The following is a 26,307-nucleotide window of genomic DNA, read 5'->3' as shown; positions in this document are numbered from 1 at the left end:
ACACTCCATGTCAGTTGTTGTGGATTCATCGCGGTTTCTTACTATTCAGGGACTTGAATTTCGAGATGATGAGTCTGAGGAAACCTTAACAAAGGGAATTTCTTCGATACTCTTGAAGCTAATGAGGGGATATTGTTTGGAAATGTATTGAACGTGAACCTTAAATGCAAATTACACTTAAAATTCGATTCAAAACATATCGCGGGCAGGTAAAAGAATGCTTATTAGGATTTGCCACTCTTCAATCATTGGATGCAGGTTCGCTCTTTCTCGTACATATCAAAATCGAAGAACTTCTTCCCACGAACTCCATAGGTGCCTGTAATTGTGTAGCACAGACATACGTTGGAGTGGTAGAGTAAGAGTAAGTAATGCCAGGGTCAGAATATTTCTTGAATTATCAGATAACTGTAACCTTTGTCTGTAACATTTCCCTGAAAGGTGAAACACAAATTTTGCCCAAAACTCTTCAGCGTTACGAAGATGGTTGTCCTTAAAAATCTTTGAAAAGGCTTGCTCGAAACAGGATGCTATATGCAAACTGCCTCATTTGGCTGTTCTTGCCATTGAGAAGAAATCTCAAGTCCTGGACGTACCAAAGGTGGGCAATGTGTTCTCCAAAGCACATAGAGCAGAATTCTCCTACAGGAGAAGTGCCTTACATTGTTTCTAATACTTAAGAAGATTCACTTCTTCCAACGTCACGTTTATTTTGCATGAAAATTAAACTCTTCGAAGCATTTTTTCGTCATTTATATTATTATCTTATAACTAAAATATTTATATCAGTAGTTTCATCTCAAGAAACACGATGAATTATAAAATTATGAATGTCTTCCAATACTGAAATAGGCCACTAGAGACAACGCAACTTACCAATAAAAAAAAGATTAATGTCTTTATTAAAACGAATCATGTGGAGATAAACTCGTAATCAAGATGTAAATTTAGGCAGTAAACGTCCACTCTAAATAAAAGACAAACACAAAACACCATACATGAATATAATAATAATAATTATAATAATAATAATAATTATTATTATTATTATAAGTATTATTATATAAGTATATATATGTGTAGTGTTTTCGGGCGTTTTAATGTGACTGCCCCCTTACAATATTTTGTTGCCAGCCTTCCCCCCACCAGTCATATTTCCCTGGCGCCGTCACTGGTTGGAAGTAAATTTATTAGGACGAGGAAAGTAACATTATCTGTTGACAGTGTTGAACCAAGGACGTGATATGTGCTACTGTTTGTATAAATGATAGGAAATTTAAGCAAAAATTTATAATTGTTGAGACTTGAGAGTTGTTTCCTTCATTTCATCGTAGGAAGAGGTTTTCTGAGACAGAGTGGGATTATTTTACACATACATGGGAAAGGGTGGTTGTTTAAAGATAGAGACGTATTTTGCACATTTTTTAAAAGTTCAGATAAAACGAGAATTTAGCCTTACTGTTATGAAAAGAAATAACGCAGTACAAGGAAATAATAACTTCACATTTCTCGCACCTGGTGGGATGCAACACAAGAGTATTGCATGAAGTCTATGAACGAGGATGAAGAGGGATATGTGAAATTTGACTTACCTGCGGGTGAATTAGTGGATTCTATTATTCTTAAGGTTGATATTTTTTTTCTAATTTTTTTAAGTCCACTTGATTCACAAATAGGCTAAATCACGAACCGACCTACAGTTTAAAGTGCGACCCGATCCACTTTGTGCCTCCATTTGGTATCGAACGGGAGGGACCCTTCATTACAAGACCTCGACGTTATTACTACGACATCGGGGAGGCACCCAATTTACGCAAATATGTTGATTCCAATAACACGTTATATGCATCATCTGATAATGATGCACTTTTGGTGCATCTAAACATATTTTTTTCAACTATAGCATGTCTAAAAGAATCATTGAAGTTGGGATTTTTATAACTTCAGGAGGCACGGCTCTGTAAATGTGCGATATAAAATAAATGCAGGTTTGCCTTCCATACGTGGTGGTTTTGTCACGGTTCTTCGCTTCGTAAAGCATACACTTTTGCAGGAACGGCTTCTTGCATCCTCCTGGGGCCTTGCTCTAGCTAAACAAAAAATATATTTGTTTAGCATAATCGAGGGTTACATATTCCTGCCGAACTTACTAGAAAACAAAGATTCTATTGGGATCATACTGCTTTGAATGAAGATTTACGTACGCTACTACTTATAATAATGAGCATAAAATATTAATCAGGAACTTTATTTTTCGTCAACTGGATGTAACATATTTTTTTGTTATTCAGCAAATATTCAATTCATCACCTTTTTTGACATTAATTTTCTTGCCAGGACAGCTGTTTTTATGCAGATTTTGACGATCTTAACTACACGTAAGCTAGATATTAGCTAATATTCGTGCTGTTATATTACTATTCTTCTACCATCTTTGTAACATTTCATGCAATAACAATAATAGAATTGATTAATTTACATATTCAAGTGAATAGACCTATGAATTATATTAATGTATTAATTTAAACATTTGCTTCATTGTTGTCGTTAATGTTGTTATTATAATTTTTTCTGAAACACTTGGGTCGGACACCCTCCCCCGACATATATTTCTAGATGCGTGCTTGCCGAAGGATAAATTAGATCAAGCGGTGGTGGTACCGGACTTAGAGGCTAAAGGGAAAACAAAGAAGTATGTGCGTCATAAGCTGAGCATAAGAAACAGCACAATATAACAAAGAAACACTTTTTGAAACTTATGTCATAGAAGATGTTTAACAATATTAAGAACAATAAATGCTTTCTATTTGTAATATACTAAATATTGAAATTTTGAATAGTCTTTTGTGTTCGTACTACACATTTAAAAACATTTTTGTTGCTCCCCAGCGCCAAGCTTAGAATTTAAAGAAAAAATGTACATTTTCATAGTGCACGGAAGTTCGACATTCAGAAAGAAAGAAGGTCTATTGGAAAACATTTCAAGACTTCCAAAAGATATAGCAGTAATGAAAAAGAGCACTCACTTATACCGTGTTTGTTACAACCTGTCCCGCTTCCCACGCTAGCAGATTGCTGGCTTTTCTAGCATAAACCAAGCGGTGTTGCTGCTGAAGACCGCCTGAACTCCGTGCTGGGGAAAGCCAAAGCCAGGCAGCAAATTAAAATACGCAACGTGACAACAGCGTCTACATAAGCTCCTCTCTTCTGGCTTCCATTCGCTCCTCGCTGCTCAGCAGACGACTTTTTTCTCGTTTCTCATTGGCACCGAAACTGTTGAGCGATCGTTAGCGCGGGAAACGGGACATGTTCTAACAAACTCGGTATAAATGTACAGTTGTATGAAGCGAGAAAAACCACAAGGTAGATTTCATAAGATACCTAGCAATCAGTAACCAACAAACTGCATTTTTAATATTAATGTCCTCATGATTAACGAACCTTATTTATTCTCACCACGCAATGGGTAAAATATTTGGAGCTTTATCCCATTTTCCGGAAAAATATTTCGTGTTTCTGCTACTTTTGACTTTTGTTGGCATGATATCCCGGATCACTTTTACGAGACGAGACGAGACAAAACGAGACGGGACGAGACGAGACGAGACAGAACCCTTCGAGACGGGACACGAGACGGGACAAACGAATATTTTCGAGACGAGACACGAGACGAGACAGCATTTTCACGAGACGGGACGGGACAGACCAAAGTCTCGTCTCGTCTCGTCTCGTGGGCAACACTAATACCAGCACATTCAGATTTTCATTATAATGAAGTGGCAGATAAAAATGCCAAAGAAGCAAGAATAATGGATCACAGAATGAATATATTATTTATCATATACAGATATGTTACCAAGAGTTAAAAATAAAATTCAACAAGATTGGGAGATATGAGTTAAACAAAAATTTACATATATGTGTCATTCATACAAAAATGTACTAAATTTAAGCAATAAGACTCCGTGGTTTTATACAATTAATACCCAGAAAGCTTTTAGTTTTAATACTAAGATTGAGATCAGGTCACATACGTTTAAATCACAATTTATATAAAATTAATTTAGTTAATTCACCTATGTGCAAGTGCAATATAGACCAGAAAGATGCTCATCATGCTCTCCAAACTTCTTTATCCTCTTTAATATCGTCACCACATACAACAATTGTATTTATCATTTGTAGATGTTTTCATAATACAAGTATTATTATAGACATATAAAAATTGTAAATATTCAAAATGTGTAACTTGATATAGTCACCAGATATAACAATTGTGTTTATTATCAATTTTAGATTTTGCATGATATTGATGTAGATATATGAAAACTGTATATATTCAAAATTTGTAATTTGATGTAACAGTATTATCTTACATGCATGACTTATTTTTTAGGACACTTTGTGTAGAGCTGATATAACAGCTAAAACCAATAAAGTATGAATGAATGAGTGAGAGGATGTTAGATTTCTTTCTTTAAAAATACGTTATTGTTAATATCACAATATGCAAACAATTTTTAAACTGAATTATAACTGAAAAATAATTTAGTTTGTTTTAGTATTTTGTTAAAACACAAGGTATTTGTAAAACGTTATAAAAGCAATGTAACTATGAATGTATAAACAACTTTAGTATCACCTACCTTGGAAAAAATGTAAACAAATTCTCTGTATAAAAGAGCGATAGCTTTGTAAGCATGTGGGGCATTCTCCTGGTTGTTGAAAGGCTGGTGATTCAGGGGACGTTGGGGAAATATCTTGCCTCGCTCTTCGGATCGACTTTGGGATACTTGTATTCCAAGGCGGATATTTCATTACCCAACTCTGAAAAGGCGTTCTCCTGCATCACCAAAACACCAGGGTTTTAAACTGCGGTATAACTAATAGGTTTCGGCCTACAAGTTATATCGGGTGAATTGTCTGTTTAAATGTTTTTGTATATCGTCAAAGGTTCAAATAAATCTCTAAGTAAAGAGATACTAATGCTCTTTTATTCCAAAATCAATATAGGTAAAAGATAAACAAATCCTACACCACAGACCACGCAGGAGCTTGGTCCTAATAACCCTCTGATGCCCTTTGAGAAGTCCGATAAAGGGTTGCATACGGACTAACCTAAAGCCCTAAAGGCAGAAGGTGCGTGTCAAACAGTTAAAAGAAAAATCAACTACTTTAAAAGAAAAATCAACTACCTTGTCACAGTACAGCTAAAAATCGTGAATAATGTGTAACATATGAACTGGCTTGAAAAATCTGAGAAATTTATCTTAGCTCTGATTTCAATATGAAAGAGGCTACGATCCCCTTGAATATATTTGGTGGGAAGTTACATTTAAACACCACACATAAAGTAAGTATCTGCTACGCCCTTGGGGTACGTACAAAAATGTTATTTACCACGGCTACAGAAATATCTTAATCTCAGGGGATAGGTTGTTTATTCGAGAATTCCAAATAAGAAAGCGTTTTATAGCCAAGAGGATATAGTTAAATGCGGATCTATATTGTGGAAACTATACACAATACAGAGAAAATATATAGCGAAGCTTGTATATGCTCCCCTGTGCATAGCACCTCGCCATGAAGGCGTATAGGGGGTGTGGGGGTAACGCCCCACACTTTCTTGATCCGGTCGCGAGTGGGATGATGTGATCAGCATCACGCCCCTGACCGCCTTTACCCCTCAGGGTTTCCCCCAGGTACCCATGTTATTCGACGATGGGTGGGCGCCGGGGCCGCTTCCATCGTTAAAAAAGTTATATATATATATATATATATATATATATATATGCTGATTCCAAATTTACGTCGGTTATATTCTTCTTATACATATATGAATAATTGAAAGGAAATCTTCTTCTTCTTTCTTCTCGTAATTTCTAGGAAAAAGGCCTCTTCTTCTTTTCTTCCTTCTATTTTGGGAAAATACTTTTTCTTCTTTTCTTCTTTCTATTTAGGAAAAGGCTTCTTCTTCTTTTCTTCTTTCTAATTTTGGAGAAGGCTTATTCTTCTTTTCTTTCTTCTAATTTATTTTCTGTCCTTTTAAAGCGTAATCTTATTTTTTACATATATGCGCTCGCTTTCCCCGCTTCACAAGCTATACTTATAGAAAGATTAGGGTCGACTAAACTGACAATAGCGCCACCTCCTATGAAACGACCAAAAGGGGAATAGCCCAGGATCGATAACAGCAAGCGCTGCCTATGGCCCAGTGCGTCTAATAAAACGCGCAACCGTAAGTGCTTCGAGGCGTCTAATTGAACACAGCGCCACCGAGGGACGGACAAATACAAAAGCTGACGATGTTCTCCACGTCAGAGAATCAAAAAGAGAGAGAGAGATACAATTTCTGAATTCATTTGCTCACTTATTAACTTTTCTAATTGTTTCATATATGAGGATTTTCTTAATTATCTTAATTGGCTACATACAACATTTTATTCACTCCTTCTATAATTTTTATACTCTCCCTTTATATATTTTTCATTTACTATAATATATATAATCGCTCTTCTCCGCTCCTAGTTTCTATAATGAACTCTGCTCTTCTTTATATGGCGTGCTGCCATCTATCGTTGCTCTCGGGACACAGTTCTTCCTTGCATTTTTCATTGTGTCGTAGGAACTGGCACGTGACATATCAAAGTTTGATTTGTGCAGCAATAACAAACAGGCTAGCTGAGCAACTGAATTAACTGTATTTACACTCTCTTAAGGGGAAGAGTGACAGTTTCGCACCAGTCGTGCATTTATTTCAATAGGCTATCATCGGAATAGAATGTGCAAAATGTATACGCATGGCAATAATTGGTCTATGTCCGCCGGACCCAGTGATGGCATCACGATGGGACGTGGGGGCCGGTCGCCCCAGTTCATAGCCAAACGAGTGCACGAAAGAGCCAGATCTGGCTCCAAAAGAGCTAAGTTTGCAACAGTGCTCCCAGCTGCCGCCGAGGGAAGAACCTCACGGAAACCCTCTCTTTTGGCCTTAAGTTTACGACGAACGTTGTATATGAAAGTGTGAGATAAGGATTTTTTATCCCTCTTGATGGCCATCTGCAACTCACATGTCAAGTTGTCCAACCCCCTATGGCTGGGTCAGTACAGTAGTCGTATTTGTTACTGGGAACCAGCTCGACAGCCTATACAACATTTTAAATAATAATAAATGCCGTAAAGTAATTTGTGGTGTCCAAGAGCTAACTCTGTGAATACACGTTCTGAGTTTCACGACAGAAACAACATCTCTCTATTCAGTATTCAGTATTCGTCTAAAACAATTTCAAGTTCGAATTGATTTTGTTGAGCCACGTCTGTTTTGTAAATCGATACGGGCCTCCTCGATGGCGTAGTGGGATTCTACTATTGACTCCACTACGCAACAAATAATTACCTTGTTAAAATATATACTATTAACAGCACCAATGGATATAAAAATCATTCCCAAAGAATTAACTTTCCATAATGACTTTGTTATTCATACATTTTATAGAACTGTGCAACATACGTATGGCATTCCTTCTGTTAAACATATGTACAGAGAGCAACTTACTGCATATATACAACACCTGTCCGAATTGAAAGAGAAAATCCAATATGTAATTGGAAGCAAATTTGGAATAATGTAATGGCGACACATCTAACGAAAAAGGCGTTATCTATATAGTATAAAGTAATCCAACAAGTAAGTGTAACAGTTATAACTCCATTAAGCCTTGTTTCCATGATTATGAAAAACTAAATATGCTGATCAAGGCAGTAATTTATTTTATTAAAAACATAAACTAACGTAACGTTTCAACCTTCTAGCAAGGTCTTCTTCAGACTCTGTATCAAGTACAAAAGTAACCAGATACAACAAGAAGGGTAATATATATACACAAACATTACTCCCTCCAGACTATTTAGAAAGTTGTAATGTAATGTAAAGTAGTAATGTTTGTGTATATATATTACCCTTCTTGTTGTATCTGGTTACTTTTGTACTTGATACAGAGTCTGAAGAAGACCTTGCTAGAAGGTTGAAACGTTACGTTAGTTTATGTTTTTAATAAAATAAATTACTGCCTTGGTCAGCATATTTAGTTTTTCATAAGTGTAACAGCAGACAGATGCTATAAACTCGCCTTTAGTAATTCTCCAAATAGTTATAATTGTCATGTCCCAGATTCGATTACTCACAAGATCACAGAATGCAAAAAGCAGCCATTGCATTGCCAGAATTAAGAATAATGCTCAGTAAAAAATTGTCGTACTTCACCAAACCAAGTATTAGCAAAATACATTTTGTTACCAGAGTTTCATTTTTTTCCATGTACAAAGCCAAAATCAATTCAATGGTTAATAGCACAATACCTAATGTTTTTATTTCATACAGGGAAAAAATATAATTATTTGGACTTTGGACTGACTCTAATACAAGAATATGACCAAATGTCTCAAGACTATATAGAAAATTACATTATGCCAACTTTTTAAAGGTAATTTATGAATAACACAATTTGTATTACTTTTGTAAAAAAACAATATTGTAATTGTATGCTCTAAAAGGGAAATAAAAAATAGTGGTAACGTCGTCGTCTTGTAGTCAAAGGGTTCCGCGTTCAATACCCGGTGGAGGTACATAGTGGTTCGGATCCCACTTTGAACTGTAGGTCCAGTCCCGATTTGCCTTACTGTGCATAAAGAGGACTTAAAACACCAACTCAATCCAATCGTAAATCGATATTTCCCATGTAAGCGGCACTACCTAGGTATCTGTTAAATTTCTGAAATTATAAAAATTGTAGGATAACATAGATAACCCTGCCGCTACGCCACTGCATTTTTAACACTTATTTTTATAATGTATTATCAACACGATACTTTTACAAACTAAAACCATGAACTTTGCTAAATTGTTAACAGCTCTGGATAGATGGACTTTATAGCTATAAAAAAAAATCTCGCAGAATATAAATTCCCCAAAATTGTATACACTGATCTACACATTTCCCTTTTTTCTTCTTTGAAATAGTCTGCTTTGAGAGAAATTTCCCTCAACCAAGGTACAGCGCTGTAACCAAGGGAAGATGCCTTTATCAGAACTGGTGGCGCCTCTCATGCCTCGGTGGATAAACTTAAAAACATGAAGTTATGATAAGAAATGTTTGTGAGAAACATCATTGACACACCATCTAGCGACACGTTTGTGTACTACATGATAGTAGTGGAATTTATTTTGCAAGAAATTTGCCCAGAAATTTCGTAAGGGAGATATATGCTTTCATTTTTTTCCCGCTTCCAGTTTAACATTTTGCAACTTAAACCATTTAAAAAACAAAAAAACAAACGCGTTTTGAAAGGAGATTTATGCCATCACAAGCCCACCTCTAACGTGCCTCTGGGTGGAGAAGAGGACAACGCTAACCACCATACGCGTAACTTTCCGGGTGGCACTTGCCTCCCCCTCCAAAAAAATCACTTTTATTAAAATTTACAAGTAAGGAGACCTTAGGTGCAAAGTAATAAAGAGTAATACTTCTGATTTCCCAAACATCACAGTTATTTATCAAATATCCTGGGCGCTATTTTTTTGAGATGGAAGACATTTCAAGCGAGTCTCTTCCCCCACAAAGTTAAGCGCCAGGTTAGATTCTGAGTCTGACCCCTCAAAATTAGGCCCCAAATTGCATTCTTCAAGTTACGCCTATGCTAACCACGTGACCTCGAAGCACAAATGTGCTTTCATCAGGAAGCAAATGTAACAAAAATTGAGAAATATTTAAAAAATAATTTATTGTTAAAATTGTGATTTTGTTGTTTTCATGTAGATAGAAATCAACCTTTTATTTCATTCTTTAATTCTTTTTTTTCGATGGTTTATTTATCACTACAGTCTATGTTATCCTGTTGAAGTGATTCTGTAACTAATGGTTACAGTGGCAATACTAAGGCTAAGAGGGGAAAGGCTGCGGACTCATAAAAATTTGCCTCCTCTTGTACCACCGTCTTTTTTTTTTTAGATAAAATTATTTCAAACTTTTCCATACTCATGGTCTCTATAAAAATTGTAATTTCGAAAAATATTACATTTTGACTGGTGAGCCGGCCTGGCCTGATTTTGGTTGGTCCATGGCCCACTGTGTGTCCCGCACCGTGGCAGTCTAAGGCAGTGTCCGAAAGGTGCAAGACCGTACTTGAAGCGAGCATCCTCCGAGTATGGTCTTGGAGTGCGGTCTTCAAGTCGTGGACTGGAAGTGTTGTCTTTCGAATTGCACTTCGACTGCAGCGCCAAATACCATCAGTAGATAGAACTCGCGTTTTAAACACTTGTTTTTAACCATAGAATTCACATAGTATTTTCAAATGTTCATTCACATACATTTCCACACATTAGAAGAACTTTAACCCACAACTTGCTGACCAACCGGGGGAAGCAGACGGCTTTTGCGGTAACTGGGGCGACACTAGAACTGCCGTGGCAGGCGGACGAAGCTCGAATTCCAGGATTTGCGAGAATCTCGGAACTTGTGTGAATATCGGGAATTATGAGAATCTCGGAGAGCCTACGCGTTACCGACGCACCGAGTTTTGAATTTAACTGGCAACGTCTTTATATCGTCGAACCTGCAATGAGTTTTTCTTATATAGTGTTTGCCGATTTTCCTCGAGTTTGTTTGTTCTTTGGTGGATTTGTATCTTTCAAACATGTTACGTAATGCAGCTAGAAGTCGAGAGTTCTCAACGTTTAAAATTTCCGAAGATCTGGCGAGGTATGTACGATAAAAGTTTATATATTTTTTTCTATGTAGAACTAGTTATCAGAAATTTATCTAACTCTGAAAGTTATTTTGGTACTACTTTACTATACCAAAGACACCTGTCAATGATTTATTTCGCACTTTTTTTTACATTGCTAACGTACTATTCTGCATTGCGGAACATTTATTTAGGTGAAATAATGAATTTCTAACGAAAATAATGTATATTTCTTACATTAACGAGCACTTACTGTTCTTCCTTATTTCCACACAATATGGCGATAGATTACCCGTTCATCGCGCGTTGTGCCAGTGTTTCAGTGTTTTGTCGATTTGGAGTGTGCATGCAGTGTTGCAATCTTGTTCACCGAAAAATACCTAAATTTAAAAAAAAATTAAAAACCACGAAATTTTTTCACGAAAAAAAGTTCAATTTTTGACATAAAGAGTAATTATTAAACCATTGACGTTAGCCCCAAAAACCATCCACGGGTAGCCCCAAAAACAATTGACGATAACCCCACAAACCATCACGGGGACGAGGTATGCCTACTAGGTTAGGTTAGGCCTGTTAGGTTAGGTTCCATTAGCACTCCTTTAATTCAATTTAGCATATACGGACAACGACACGTCATCTAATAGCGAAAAGACTGCGTGGGTTGAAACACTGACTACGGCGTTTACGTCATCAAACACATGAAACATTGTGCTCTCATGCAGAAAGCAAATGGCGGCAGCAGCATAGCGCGTCGGAAAGAGATTTTCGTAGAAAACCACATGCATTCGCATTAAAATGGATCAAAACTACATTACCGAACATCAACAACGCTGCAGAAAATGATTTGCGTAAGTACTTTCTCCTGTAAATTTGAAGAAATCCGTCTCTGGTATAGTAAACTGTTGCCGTTATTTTTACAACTATGCCTGATACCATTGAACGTACAGTAAAAATAATATTTATTTTGCCTAATTTCATGTTCACCTCGTGCTTGGACGTGTACTAGCTCGAAACAGCCTTTCTTTTTAGTAAAAGTCGAATCTTGCAACAAAATTGAGGGTGGGCTTATGTTTCCGTTATTGTCTAAAAAGAAAGCTGTGTGCACAGTCACGGCACGATGTCCTTTTTGAATAAATGCCAAATGTTTCGTCTGTTTTGTCCATAATTGCACCACGTAAAAAAACAAAAAAAAAACTGCCTTTTCTGTATATTTCCTTTATCATCGAAAGTTGCGTATATTGGCTAATTTTAAATTCTACCATGTATACTTGTGTTTAGTCAAGGCTTGCATGAGATGGTGATAATGAAATTGGTTGTGTGATGCTTTCTGCAAATTATCTTCACATCTCTCTCTCTCTCTACTTTTGTGCCCAGCTTGCAATGTTGGCTTACGATGCAAGGAGGAACAACTCCCTCATTTTTCAACAAAAATGGAGAGGAAAGATGTTTGTGGGCAAACATATGTATGGTAATCTGGGGGAATTGTTTTATGTCTTTGTAATTAAATTAATTATCATTTGTGCTATGTGCTTGACTTTTTAAACTTCAAAACTAATAAACATTTGTTCTTATTTTCAGATTTGCAACTGGTTAGCAACAATCAAAATGGAGGATGTGCAATATCTGCTTCCCTGCTTTTACTCTGAAGTGGCACTTCACAACTGTTCCCAGTTTAGATGCAGCAGTTCAGTTTGAGCCACAACCAAACTATTTCAAGACAAGTGATTTATGTACTAATGACATTCCCCTGACTGTTTAAAGGAGATCTCAAACTAATGCACATGTGTGATGTCCTGCTTGGCACAATCCAGCGCAGCGGTATATAACCGCAGTGAAACTGTTCTGACGATAAAAATAAATTTATTTGTCTAAAAGATAAATATTGGCGTATTTCTTCGAACGAAAAAGGCTTTCTTTGCGAAAATGGAAACGCAAAGCAGACGATTGGTGGTTCCGAAAGCAAGCAGACGAACGGTGGTTCAGAGAATGCTGTGCGTTGCCATGGTAACGGCATGACGGAACCATGTGACGTCACGCTCCCGGCGATACTAGCGCTGCAGCGACAGGCGGAAGAAGCACGCTAGCAGACGACAAATGATTTCCACGGGAGGTATAGGAACATTCCCATCTGTAAAACCTATTTCTAATCTGTGTTGCTGACCCATCTATCTCCGCGATTTAAAACAAATGAACAACGAGTGTGGATATCACATGACCTAGTCACCAAGCATCTGCGCTGAGAGCTGCGTACTTGCGTGCTTCTGAATTGAATTGAATTGAATTTAAAATTTTGGGAGCGTCAGCACTTAGGCTATTTTGCTCCCGTCACATTATACGGGGGCCAGCCCCTTATCATTACAAATAACAACTCTAGCGTTGCATAGCTAAAAATGTTAAAATGTTGTGACTTCTGTTAAAAGCTGAGGCCGTAAACGGGCACTCAGCACACACAAGGACAACAAACAGGACAACACACACAAAATTATACTGGCCATAGTGCCAGTCGCCAGAGCCTCGTTAGTCTTTAGTCCAGGGTGCACTACGTGGAAGTGAGGTTGACTTTTGGGCGCCTACGTGGAAGGTCACCCCTTGCGTGCTTCTGTTCTTGACGCTTTCGAACTGTACTAGGTGACGTCACTTCCGTCAAAACATACTTCAAGTATGTACTTTGCACCTTTTGGACAGAACCTCAGGCGCAAGCTTTGGGTTCCGGCTACGGAACGCGCGTAGATTCGAGTCTCCTGGGGGAAGCGTAACAACTTTTCTCCTGAGATTTAGGCCTGTGCATGGGACCGGTAGAAAATTGGGGAGCTATGAGTACCGTAGCCGGTCATATAAAACCTACAGCTACGACTGTGGGTTCGCCGTGCTGACCAAACGTCACAACTGGTTGGATGATCTTCCACACCTGGTGGGAGTGTCTCTTGGCAGGCGATAGGTAGGCACTGGCTCTCACGGGCTGTTACGCCACGGTTATTATTATGGACCACTGTGGCCCTCCCTTGGCGCTGCTAGGGCTACAGTTTAAATTGGGATCCCTACCACTACATGTGCCTCCACCTGTGGCGATCCAGAAGTGACAGTTCGGAGGGGCGAATTTCAGTCGGGTGCTTCAACTCACCAAGATACATTTCTAGCCTACACTTGCACTCTTTATGTATACAGGGTGTCCGACAAGTCCCTCATCATAGACTAAATCATAGAACTAGACCTACACCAAGTTCTAAACATGTTTGGAGGCGTAACGTCATGTTATTTCCAATGCTATGTAGCATATTCGGCGGTGATTTCACGTTACCTTTTCTCGATACGCGTTCGTAGATGTTTCAGATCACGAATCTTCACTTCGTATACATGTTGCTTAAGGTAATCCCCCTGTTGTGTACCCACGCTTTTGATGGGCAATTGTTCTCCCAGTGCTGTAAAAATACGATCGTCAACAACAGAAAAGATATCGGAACTAAAAAAAAAAAGCCTTAAAATTTGCACAGCACTTCTTTACGTCACTTGCAATATTCACAATTTAAGTGCTTTACTGTTGTGAATCCGGTAAGGAATAATGCATAATAATTCCGCGGGACTAAGGGTCCCGGGTTCGAATCCCGGTCGGGTTTGGTTGTTTGTGAATGTCCATTCATCATGTCATCACTCATCCCCATCTTCGCAAATTAGCCAAGAGGCACAAAACGCGAAGTAAAATAAACTAAATCAATCAATCAATCAATCAATCAAAAATTCCGCGGGACTGTACTTTTATTTTTAAAGTTTTTTTTAATAACCGACTCTTTTTTTATTTTTTTTACGTGATATACTTTTCCGCATGACTAGTAAATATGGTCCTCTGTTTTATATATACACATTTATTGAGAATGATAATTATTATCTTCTGTTCCATGTCTCGCAACCTCTAAGGCTTTCATATTTACAGGAATTGTAATTTTAAAATTATTGTTTCTAAAAAAAAGAAAAAAAAAAGGACGAAAATACGAGGGAAAGTGTCTGATTGTAAATACAACGAAAAAAATGGGTGAGTATTAAGTTATCGGATAGGGCATAGTGTCATAGTGTATAATAATAAATATCATGTACTTACGCACTTAATATATATACATTTTTTTGTAATTTTGTAATTTTCTCGTGCTTTCTCCGATTCCAACTCCCGCCGTTAAATTACATATACGCGCAACCAGAAAAACACATATTGCGTAGTGTAAAAATCTGATTTTTTGTATTATCGACCCGTGGCAGCTAGGAACGACCAAAATTACGTCAGGTTTAGTGCTCTTTGTGCATAAACATTTTGCCCGTTTGAGATACCCTGCCGTTGCGCTTTTATATATTAATTCTTAGTTTCAGGAGAATGCAATTTTCGGAAACTTATGACTTGCTATATAATCTTAAAGCTTTACTAAACCCATTTTAATTATCGATTTACACCAGAAATTCTTACCTTCGTTGAAAATAACGTTTGAATAGCCATCCAATCGCGCTCCAATGAAAAGCTTAGCGCAACCAAATGACGAACGAAATTATTTAGGGACACAACAGGGGTGGCGCCGGCATCGGAAAAGTTTAGCAATGAACAGTCCCATAGAATTGAATTTGAATTAAAAATTTTGGGTGCGTCAGCACTTAAAGGCTATTTTGCAGCTGTCACGTTATACGGGGTCCAGCCCCTTACCTTATCCAAAACATATATGTATAAGAACACAATTGTGACATAACTAAAATAACTTAATGTCGTTAGGTAAAACATTAAAACTTTCTGACCGGTTAAAAGCTGAGACTGTAAAGGGACACTCAGCACACACAATGACATTACACAGGACAACACAGAATTATACTGGTGATAGGGCCAGTTGCCAGAGCCTCGTTAGTGTGCAATATGCAGTCGAGGGTGCATGGGCGTATTTAAGGGGGAGTTCAACGGGTTCAACCCCCCCTTTGGTTCAGTAAAATTGCCAGATTACCTGTTCTATTCGCTATGAGCAGAGACTTGTTCGTAAAAATTTCTTCAAACTTATTTTGTTTCCCTACGTTACAAGCATATAGAACGGGATACGGATGGGGAAGAGATTAATTCCTCACACCAGATGGGATTGCAAAGCAAATGTCTGCAATTTCCTGATAGTTTCGGAATTTTTCTGGAATATACTCAGAAATACTCGCAAATTCTATAATGCTACATGTAATTTCTGCCCGAAGCAGCTGTTTGTGAACTTATAGTGCGAATATAATCATTTCATTTCGATATGGTTTGTTACCATTCAAGAATTAAGTATTCATCAGTTCTAATTTTTTTGATAATTTGAAATTTCTGAACAGTTTGATAATTCCGAAGGGTCGATAAATCATTTCCGAAAGTCTAGATCGGAATGGAAAAGTTTCTTTCCGATTTGTCTCTATTATTGGAGATTGTAACTGCATCTGGGTTAGCTTCAGCTATTAATACTTCTACTCTCTCTGGATTGGGTGTGTGTGGATTTAGAAAAAAATGGTTGGTGAAGGATATGACGGTGCTGAGGTAATGAGTGGTAGCATTAAGGGGTGAGATAGATAATTTCAGTGAAGTGCCAGAGAAGTGTACATTGTTCAGCACATATTTTGACTCTGGCTGTTGGCCATTTCTGTGGAATTTCTGCGATATTGAGACTGTCAAATCAGTTATAATTTTTTCCCCTCGAGTCTTCTCAAAGAAGCCGCCCGCCGTGGTGGAGTGGTAAGCACATCATGCTATGACGCCCGGGTTCGAAACCCAGCCTGGGCGTTTGTGGGTGTCCATTCATCAATTTCATCATGTCATCACACTCATCCCCATCTTCGCAAATTAGCCAAACGTGCCACAAAAAGCGAAGTAAAATAAAGCAAATCAATCTTCTCAAAGGAATTTGGTTTTAAAAATGCAGTGCAAGAAAGCCAGGGAAATACTGAAACATTCTCAAGTTGTTTGACATAAGGACAGAAAAGAATCAATACTAAGTAGAGTGACTTGTGAAATCGTATACACTAATAGTAGAAACTTTACTGTTGTCCATTTTTGGACCATTTTGTAATAGAAATGAACCAAAGTTTCTCTGAACACAGTCAACACATAAAAAAATTGCAACAACTTATTCCAATATGAAAGTCTATTCCTCATTCATTCCAACAGTGTCAAAATGTTGGATGGCCTGGTTGATATTTTTTACATTTTCAAATCTGAATGAAAAATTTGGCAAACAGTAACTGAAAAGAAATGTCCAGGGTCTGCATTGTAGGCAGTGGAAAATTGTGACAAGCTCTTGTACTCAAATATGCACAAATTGTTGGTGGTCTTGGCTACACTGCCAGTTTCATCTTCAACACCCGAGAGGATGTGTTCAACATTAAGAGTTTGAAATAGGTAACGTCCTCGCAATTCAACAGGCATTCGAAGAATAAAGAGATAGAAAAACAGAGAAGGTAGGAAGGGAGAGGGAAAAAATTCTCGACTAATGGACCCTGCACTGTTAAGTGTACATACATGCGAATATTAAAATAACACCGATTATGTTATTTTCAATTTTGTAGCAAGGAGAAAAAGACTAATTCTAATGTTGTTTTTTAAAAGAGAAGCTGGGATTAGCTTTTTCAAAAGCATTATCTGCTAATCTTATGTAGAGAAGTTAGAAGTTCGTAGATAGACTTAATTTAATAAATTTGTGACCTTTCATGTGGTGGCAGAGTGGATTTTGATAGCCAGTTCATACCTGGGGGTGCTATACGTCCGGGAATTTCAGGAACAATCCTGGAATGGTATCATTTGTCCCGGTGTCCCGAATAGTTTCTTCGGGATGCACAAATGAACCGCTCCCTCTCCATAATACATGAGTTATCGAGTTACAAGAAGGACCTGCAAACTTCTTTGACTTCACGATGGCGCCGCCGTCTGCTAGCGGTGCTGAATTTCAGTTACGATTCTCTTCCATTTTATAGTAACTTGCTTACTACAAGGAGTCAGTGCTTGGGTGCCTATCTGTTCAGCCTGTTCAAATAAAGTTCCCACAAAATGTGGGATGTAAATGACAATTATGTTGTACATACATACAACTTTATCGGGTCCAGCCCCCCCCCCCCACCGCTCCCTAACAAGCTACCGGTGCAGTGGCGTACGCAAGGGGGGTTCCCCCCCCTTGAGGTTGTGAAATATGAAAAATGCTGTTGAAAAAAATTAAATGGCCAATTTATCACTGTCAATGATCTGGGACAATACTATTACTATTACTACTTCCACTACTACTACTACTACTAATAATAATAATTTGAATTATTACTTCCATGGAGCTTGAGAAACGCACAGCATTCCAAACACACGCGTCTTTCAGAGTGATGACTTGAAAATAAACACGCGTTCTTGAAAATAAAATATGAGGGTAACTATGATTAAAAGAGAAGAAAAATGTTTTTTATCTCAGAGGCAACAATGTTCAATACACTGGCGTAGGCAGGATTTTTTTTTCGGGAGGGACTGGAATAGTAAATGTGGACATATGGCTTCGTTTTGGAGGCCAGGATGCATAATAAAATATTTCGTATTTTTGGAGCTTTTCAGTCTATTAAAATTATATTCAAAGTCAAAAATGGTAATCGGGACTCACTTGAAAAGAGGTTTCGCATTTACACATTTTGATCTTTTAAAGTTCTTAGCGGATTTTAATTTGAAAATTCTGATTTTCTCAAAATTTCGTTAGGGGCTGGAACACCATCGGCCACCCCTCTACATACGCCAGTGTTCAACGAACTTGTATTTTTTTTGTGTGTGAACAACGAGAATTAACAAAATAAAGTTCTTGGTTCGTTGTAAGAGGCTAATGTATAGACAAAGGCTAGGCGGGCAAGAATACAGTCACCAGTTCGTCTTCCCATTGTATTTTTATCGCAGCACTTTTGAATGTCTCTTTAAATGTCTTACCTTGTTGACTAGACAATTATTCAAATGACAAGAAGCTTAACTATTGTAAAATATTTTGTTGGTAAGAACAGGGAGACAAACCAGGTGTGAATTATCGGGGACATTTATGCGGGGAAGAAGCCGGAAAAATTCCAACCAATTTCGGGAATCGAATCCGGATCTCACGCGTGATTGTCAGACACTCTACCGACCATACCACCGCAGCTCCTTGGATGAGTTACATACTTTGATTATTTCAATTTATTTTAATATATTTTCTTGTTTTTATGGATTTTCTTAATCCTTAAAATGTCTCACCTCGTTGACCAGACAATTATTTCGTAACAAAAAAACAAATAAATGCTCCCAGAATTTGATAGAAATCGAATGACTAGAAAGTAATTTCGTTCTATTGTTTTCATAAATACTATATTTATGTAGATCTCTACTATTTAATATTGGTAGTGGTATTAGTAGTAATTCAGCTAATTAATTAATTATAAGTATTATTAATTAATTGTGATTATTATTATTTTTATTGAATTAAAGTATAATAAAACAATGGTAATGTGAATTTGGAGAAAGTTTTAGAAATAACCCCCCCCCCCTTGATGAAATCCTGCGTACGCTACTGTACCGGTCAGTAGTGTCCTGGATTTTCACTTATGAAATATAGTAACCCTAATTGTACCGAAAGTTGAACACCCCCTTACGTGAACTATATATACGCCCATGCCAGGGTGTACTACGTGGAAGTGACGTTGACTTTTGGGCGCCTTAGCAGAAGGTCGCCCCTTACACTCCGAACAGCCCCATATAAAAAGATTTCATATCTTCTGTAGAACAATTGAGGACTACAAGTGGCAAACGTTGTAAGTGCCAAAAGCGAACGTGTTTGGAAATCGCAAAAAACTGTTTTCCCACATATCTGGAACTTACAACGTTTACGATTTTCACTCACCCTCAACGTGAAACCTCTTTTGGTACCTGAGATAATAAATTCCTGTTTGTAATGTTTTTTTTATTTGTTAATATTGTTTATTTAAATTACACACAGTGGTCTCTCTTGTTATACAGGGTGGCTCAATAAGTCACTTAACACCCTCAGTACAAGGCCACTGCGGCATGGAATGTGAAAATGGCGATGACCAATCATTGCCGGGCCAAGGGGGAACCACATTGACGCCACCCACACGGTCGGCGGCCATCTTGAATTCAACTTCAGAATTTTAAATGGGAAGGGGGTCGTGCGACATATCAAAATGGGCTAGAATTTCACGAGAAATGCAATGGTGAAGGATTTTTCGACGTATCTTTAACCAGTAAAAAGTTATGACTGAATTCTTGTACCAATTTGCTCTTTTTCGAGGTGTTAGAAAAATGCCTTAAAATTTGTTTAGCGCATCGGTAATGCATCGAGATCAAAGTGACGTCTAGGGAGAGAAGTTCGCATGCCATTGCACACGATTTTAATCGGATACATCCATGAAGAGCTGCACATTATGAATGGTTGTCGCGAACAATTTACAGTGTACAGGAAGTTCATAAACACAATATGCGACCCTTGTAATCTGATAACTAACTTTGGACAAAAACAGGTTCATAACGTTCCCATAAGTGTTCTGGTGTTCTTCCCTATTGAAAAAACTCTGTAAAAAGTACCTTCTTCCATAAGCAAGGATGAAAAAAAACTGTTTATTTAACAAATCCAAGTAGCCCTAAGCATTTAAGGTTCCGTTGATGGAAAATTGACTAACCAATCGTGTTCCACACAGCACGCAACATCATTAACTTACCAGCACTAACCATTCAGCTTTGATCTGTCGAAAATGGGTTATCAGATAAAAAGCATCGAATATTGTGTTTATGAACTTCCTTCTGAACATAAACATTAGCCTTGTCACTGTGAAGGACTTTTAATTCAATGGAAGCGTCACACTGTAAATTGTTCGCGACAACCATTCATAATGTGCAGCTCTTCATGGATGTATCCGATTAAAATCGTGTGCAATGGCATGCGAACTTCTCTCCCTAGACGTCACTTTGATCTCGATGCATTACCGATGCGCTAAACAAATTTTAAGGCATTTTTCTAACACCTCGCAAAAGAGCAAATTGGTACAAGAATTCAGTCATAACTTTTTACTGGTTAAAGATACGTCGAAAAATCCTTCACCATTGCATTTCTCGTGAAATTCTAGCCCATTTTGATATGTCGCACGACCCCCTTCCCATTTAAAATTCTAAAGTTGAATTCAAGATGGCGGACATCAAGATGGCCGCTGACCGTGTGGGTGGCGTCAATGTGGTTCCCCCTTGGCCAGGCAATGATTGGTCATCGCCATTTTCACATTCCATGCCGCAGTGGCCTTGTACTGAGGGTGTTAAGTGACTTATTGAGCCACCCTGTATTCGTTCTTTTTCAATTTATTGTTTGTGATTTTCAGTAACCTCGCTTCGCACTTCCATCGTTCACCAAATCAGCCCGCAGGGACATTTACACTAGCGACCTCTTTACACGCTCTTTTGAACTACTTAGAGGGCTACCAGCCACTTTTCACGTTTACCACATTATAAAGCATGGCACTTTTGACAATTTAACGTGAAAAACTGTGTTTGATTTTTTTTGGCATTTACATCGTTTATCAATTTTAGTCTTCAATTAGTTGTACCTACCTTTATTTATTATTATTATTATTATTTGTAAAACACAGCAAGTTTGAAAAGCTTGCGCGTGAAAAGTTCCCGTCCGGAGAGGCTCTCGGCATCCACGGAAACGTTTTGACGAAGAGAAAGGGTTTTGATCCCATGGATCCCTTACAAATGACTATTTTTTTGTGTGTAGGGCGGGGTACTTTGCAGCAGCATCTAAACATTGCTTTTTATAAATAACTTATATTCATCCGTCTCCCGGCTCGTAACGCCGCGCCGTGTTTTTCGGTGTTCATCCCTTTTCTTGTCTAATGAAAGTTCAGTCATTTCTAGTGTTTTTTCGTTCGTGGATATTGGCCGTATCTACTCGGCGCAACAGTTCCGCAACTGTTGGGACGCTACCACAGTGGATGCACTTGCGGCTCAACTCTCCCAACTCCCTTTCCCTACGCTACTTTTCTTCAACTCTGTTGTTTCAAAATGGCGGGGTGGAGCAGACGACATTTCAGCGTACCCGAACAGCGTTGCTAACCGTACATGTACGGGAATTTCATGAGGTCAGTTTAATCCCTCTTGAAAATTTGGTTACGTCTAATTATAAAATTATTGTTATCATTAATGTATTGTTACATATTATTATTATCTATTAAAGTAAGAATCTGACACGCACCTTCTGCCTTTAGGGCTTTATGTTAGTCAGTTACAACCCTTTTATCGGACTTCTCAAAGGCTTCTTAGGGTTAGTAGGACCAAGCTCTTGCGTGGTCTGTGGGGCAGGATTTATTTTTAATTATCCTATATTGGTTAGGAATAAAAGATCATCCAGATCTCTTAATAGGAGATTTATTTAAACTTCCGATGATATACAAACTTCTTCTTTTTTTTTCTTTTTTTTACAAACAGACAGTTCACCCGATACAACTTGTAGGTCTAAACCTATTAGTTGTACCTAGGTTTATAACCCTGGTCTTTTTGATGATGCAGGAGAACGCCTTATTCAGAGTTGGGTTTGTGGAATATCTGCCAAATGGAGCACAAGTACACCAGCCAATCCGAAGATTGAAGCAAGATATTATCCAACGTCCCCTGAACCATCAGCCTTTCGGCGACCAGGAGAATGTCCCGTCTCTTTTATATCATAATTTTGTTTACAATTTACCAAGGTTACTACATAGTTGTTTTATATTTCTATAGTTTCAGCATTTTTTCCTGATTTAAGTTAAACAATTCATTACCTATTGTAACATTAACAATAACATTTTTATGGAAAGAAATCTAAAATCTTTAGAGAAAATATTCAACACTAATTCTTAACAACATAGATTTTTATAACATAGACTGAATAGTTTAGTGCTTAAAAGGCATGTGTTGACAGGGGCGACACAAATCTCATAAAGGATACATACAATATAATTTAATATGATCTCCTGTTGTCAAAATAATTATAATCTCGATATAACATCACCCTTCTGACCAGCATTTTATGTTTGCGCTATACTGAAGTTGAAAAATGTCAGAATTATTTATTATTCGATTGTTTATGGAGCAGTGAATGAGAACAGCTTTATACTTTACCTACCGTTCATAAAACTCCCCGAAAAATCTGACACAAAGCGAGATATGTCTTTGGAGTTTGTTTCAAGAAGCATTAATTTACATTATTGTTGCAAATCCACATTGAAACTACATGTTCGCTTCTTGGCCACGCTTATGCACTGGTCTACGAATAACGGAACACCCACAAAATAATACAACTTTTTCTTATCACGAAATGTAACAGTACAGGAAATGTTTCAAATTTATGCTTGATTTTCAAGCTAACTCCTAAACTTTTATAAAACGGGACAAATAGTGCTTTTAAATAATATTGACGGGACGACCGGGACACGACTCTGAAACCCCGACTGTCCCGGTCAAAACGTTACGTATGGTAACCTTAACTCTCGTCAAGAAAGGGCCTCTCCGATGGAGCAGTGGTAGCGTCACCTTGTAATCAAGGGGTCCCGTTTGTGATACCCGGTGGAGGCACGAGGTTCGGATCCCACTTTAAACTGTAGGTCCAGTCTTTTATTAGCCTATCTGTGCATAAAGTGGACTTAAAACAGCATTTTAATCAATAATAATCAATCTTTTCGAGAACGAGGCATTGCCAGGACTTCAAAACATTCAAAGGCTTTGTCGCACGGAGTGTGAACTTGAACGTCAACAATCCAATCGACATAGAACAAAAGACTTCCCCCTTCTCTCCCCAAGGCCCAAAGAAACATGTTCTTATTACTCGCTCAACTGTGGGGACCGAAAAGATTGTGTTTCGGGCATTCCGTAACATTTGTTCCTCATTTGTGTCCTTTCTCGTGTGCATTTTGTACTAGTGCAAATGGGTTCAGATTCAGAAAACAGTGATTCTCGCCCGTCATCTTCCAGAAAGGTAAGAACAACAAATGCAATGAGACAGCAGAAATACGGGAAATCCTGGGAAGATATTCCAGAATTTGTAACGTGCCATTTGTTTCGGAGCTTACTTACATATTTAATAATAATAATAATAATAATAATAATAATAATAAAAAGCGACCATCATGGCAAAAATATGAAATTGTAAGTTCTAGATGCAGTTTGTCAACATTTTTGATGCGTGCGTGCGTGTGTGTGTGTGTGTGGGGGGGGTTTCTCTAATAAATTCTTAAACTTAGCGTACGGACCTGGAGACGTATGCCATGTACGTACGTACGTACGTACGGGGTCTTATCGTGTACAAAGGTTGGCAACGCTGGGGAAGGTACTTGTTTCAGCCCACTGCAGCAGACGATTCTCAACCTAATCTGTGATTCTCAACTCGTCATCCACTGCGACACGGCGAAGTTGCGCTACCTATAGCACTCAACTTAGTTGGGAGAGAGGAGTCGGAATAGATACACCCGTTGGCAACATGAGCGTCCAGTTATGACGGGTTGTCCAGTGGCGGAGAACAGAAAAAGAAAACCCATTGACAATAAAAAGGTTTATATTAAATTAAAGAATAATATATATATATATATTCCTATTTCGTATATTTTATCATGAATGAAAATATATAAATTAATAACCACCAAATTTCTGTGGTTATTATTTCGCTGTTGCCAAAACTTTCTGGGACAAATTGTAGTATCGTCTTTGTAAATATACGTGAATTACGCATGTACTTGTAGCACGAATACTCGAAAGTAAAACCACAGAGTGGTAAAACATTAAATTAAATGAATTCCCTGGTGCTGAGAGTCGGATGCATCTCATCCGAATCAAAGCATCGTAATTATTCAAAATCTGACAAAATGGTTGTACTGATAAAGCCAAGTTATTTTGTAGAAGCAGGTAGGCAGCTAGCTTGTCAGATACAATTATTGATATCGCTTGATACACGTTATATTTATTTTGCAATATTTTTAATGTAAGAAGCGTGGTAGATCAGTTGCTATGTTGGTATACATGTTTCACTGGGGATGAAATTTATGGCCCAAGTTCCTTTTGTTTTATTGCAATGTCATGCTACGAATGCAATTCTAACATGGTTCTATTTCTATTTACTTCTGTTAACAGATACCGCGGAGTTTTAGCGATCACTTTGGATTTTGTTAAATGTATGCTTTCGTAGTTAGATTAGGCAGGCCAGGCTTGGTTCTCTTAGCATCAAAATAAATTCCCTAAATGCATTCTTCTAAGGTTCCGATTTACTTCTACATTCATTCCCACTAGTCTACGATACTTACAGTCGCTTTTGTCAACGGAAAAAACGGCCCAAGTTCCTTTTGTTTTATTGCGATTTCATCATGCTACAAATGCAATTTTTACATGGTTCGATTTCGACTTACTTCTGTTAACACATACCGCGGAGGGTAACTGTTCATGGTAACAGTTTACTATGGGGGTGACGGATTTCTTCAAATTTACAGGAGAAAGTACTTACGGAAATCATTTTCTGTAGCGTTGTGGAAGTTCGTGAATGTAATTTTGATCCATTTTAATGCGAATACATGTTATTTTCTGTGAAAATCTCTGTCCCATACGCTGTTTCTGCTGCCGCCAACACTCGCACAACGCGCGATGAACCAGTTCACTATCGCCATAATGTGTGTTACAGAATCTAAATAACAAGTAACAGTAAGCACTCGTAAATGTAAGAAATAGACATTATCTTAGTTAGAAATGCATTATTTCACCTTATGATTTATAGGTGTCACCCCCATAGTAAACTACTACCCAGTTCGTTATATCGGACACATATTACAATCTGATATTTTGTATTTCTCATGGTTCGTACTTACAAATTGGGTATTGCGGCACATAGTTAAAGGGGCCATTATGCTTTTTACACGAAAATAACATAGATTTTTCACATTACGAGGAATTCTTTTGGTTCCTTTCTTCTTTTGCGGAACATACATTATGGGGAGCACAGCTGTGGATCATCACGCGTCGTGCTTGTGTTTTGTCGATTTGGAGTGGGTATGCAGTGTTTCAACATTTTTAACCGAAAAATACCTACTTTCGTGTTCATTATGTCATCACAAACCATTGACGGATAGCCCAAAAAACCATTCACGATAGCCCCACAAACCATTGACGGATAGTCCCAAAAATTATTCACAATTGCCCCACAAACCATTGACGGATAGCCCCAAAAGCCATTATCGATAGCCCCACGAACCATTGACGGATAGCTACACGAACCGTTGACGGATACCCCAAAAACCATTTATGATAGCCCCATGGAACATTTCTGGCAAGGTTAGGTTAGGTAAGCATAGTTAAAAAAAAAGAAAAAAATATTGTAAAAAAAGGCACGTTTGGAAACACTGGCGAGACTTTCGACGCTCACACCATCTGCAGGTACATAATGGAAACAACTGCATAATATTGAAGAAAAGTGTCCCCGATATAACGAACTGCTACCCCGCGAAGTTTTAGCGATTATTTAAGATTTCGATTACCAGTTCGATACGGGCACAGCACCTCTCACTCATTTA

The 26,307-nt window shown here is 37.9% G+C and overlaps 1 protein-coding gene across 2 annotated transcripts in view; it reads left to right on the top strand.

Annotated features, from left to right (window-relative positions):
• THADA (Thyroid adenoma-associated protein homolog) overlaps positions 1–26,307 on the top strand; it is a 212,528-nt gene that overhangs the window by 51,773 nt on the left and 134,448 nt on the right. The window contains exon 1 of one of the 2 annotated variants that reach the window (XM_083111407.1): positions 24,480–24,655. The exons of the other annotated variant lie outside the window; for it this stretch is intronic. Within the exon in view, the coding sequence (XP_082967533.1) occupies positions 24,541–24,655 (115 nt within the window). The 5' untranslated portion in view covers positions 24,480–24,540. Of the gene's footprint in view, positions 1–24,479; positions 24,656–26,307 lie in introns of those variants that run through there. 2 annotated transcript variants of the gene reach the window in all.

The sequence above is a fragment of the Lepisma saccharinum genome, chromosome 25, assembly GCF_977018435.1.
Source record: "Lepisma saccharinum chromosome 25, izLepSacc3.1, whole genome shotgun sequence".
Lineage (NCBI taxonomy): Eukaryota > Metazoa > Arthropoda > Insecta > Zygentoma > Lepismatidae > Lepisma > Lepisma saccharinum.
Note: the sequence above shows the minus strand (reverse complement) of the source record. Positions and strands in the feature narration are given on the sequence as shown.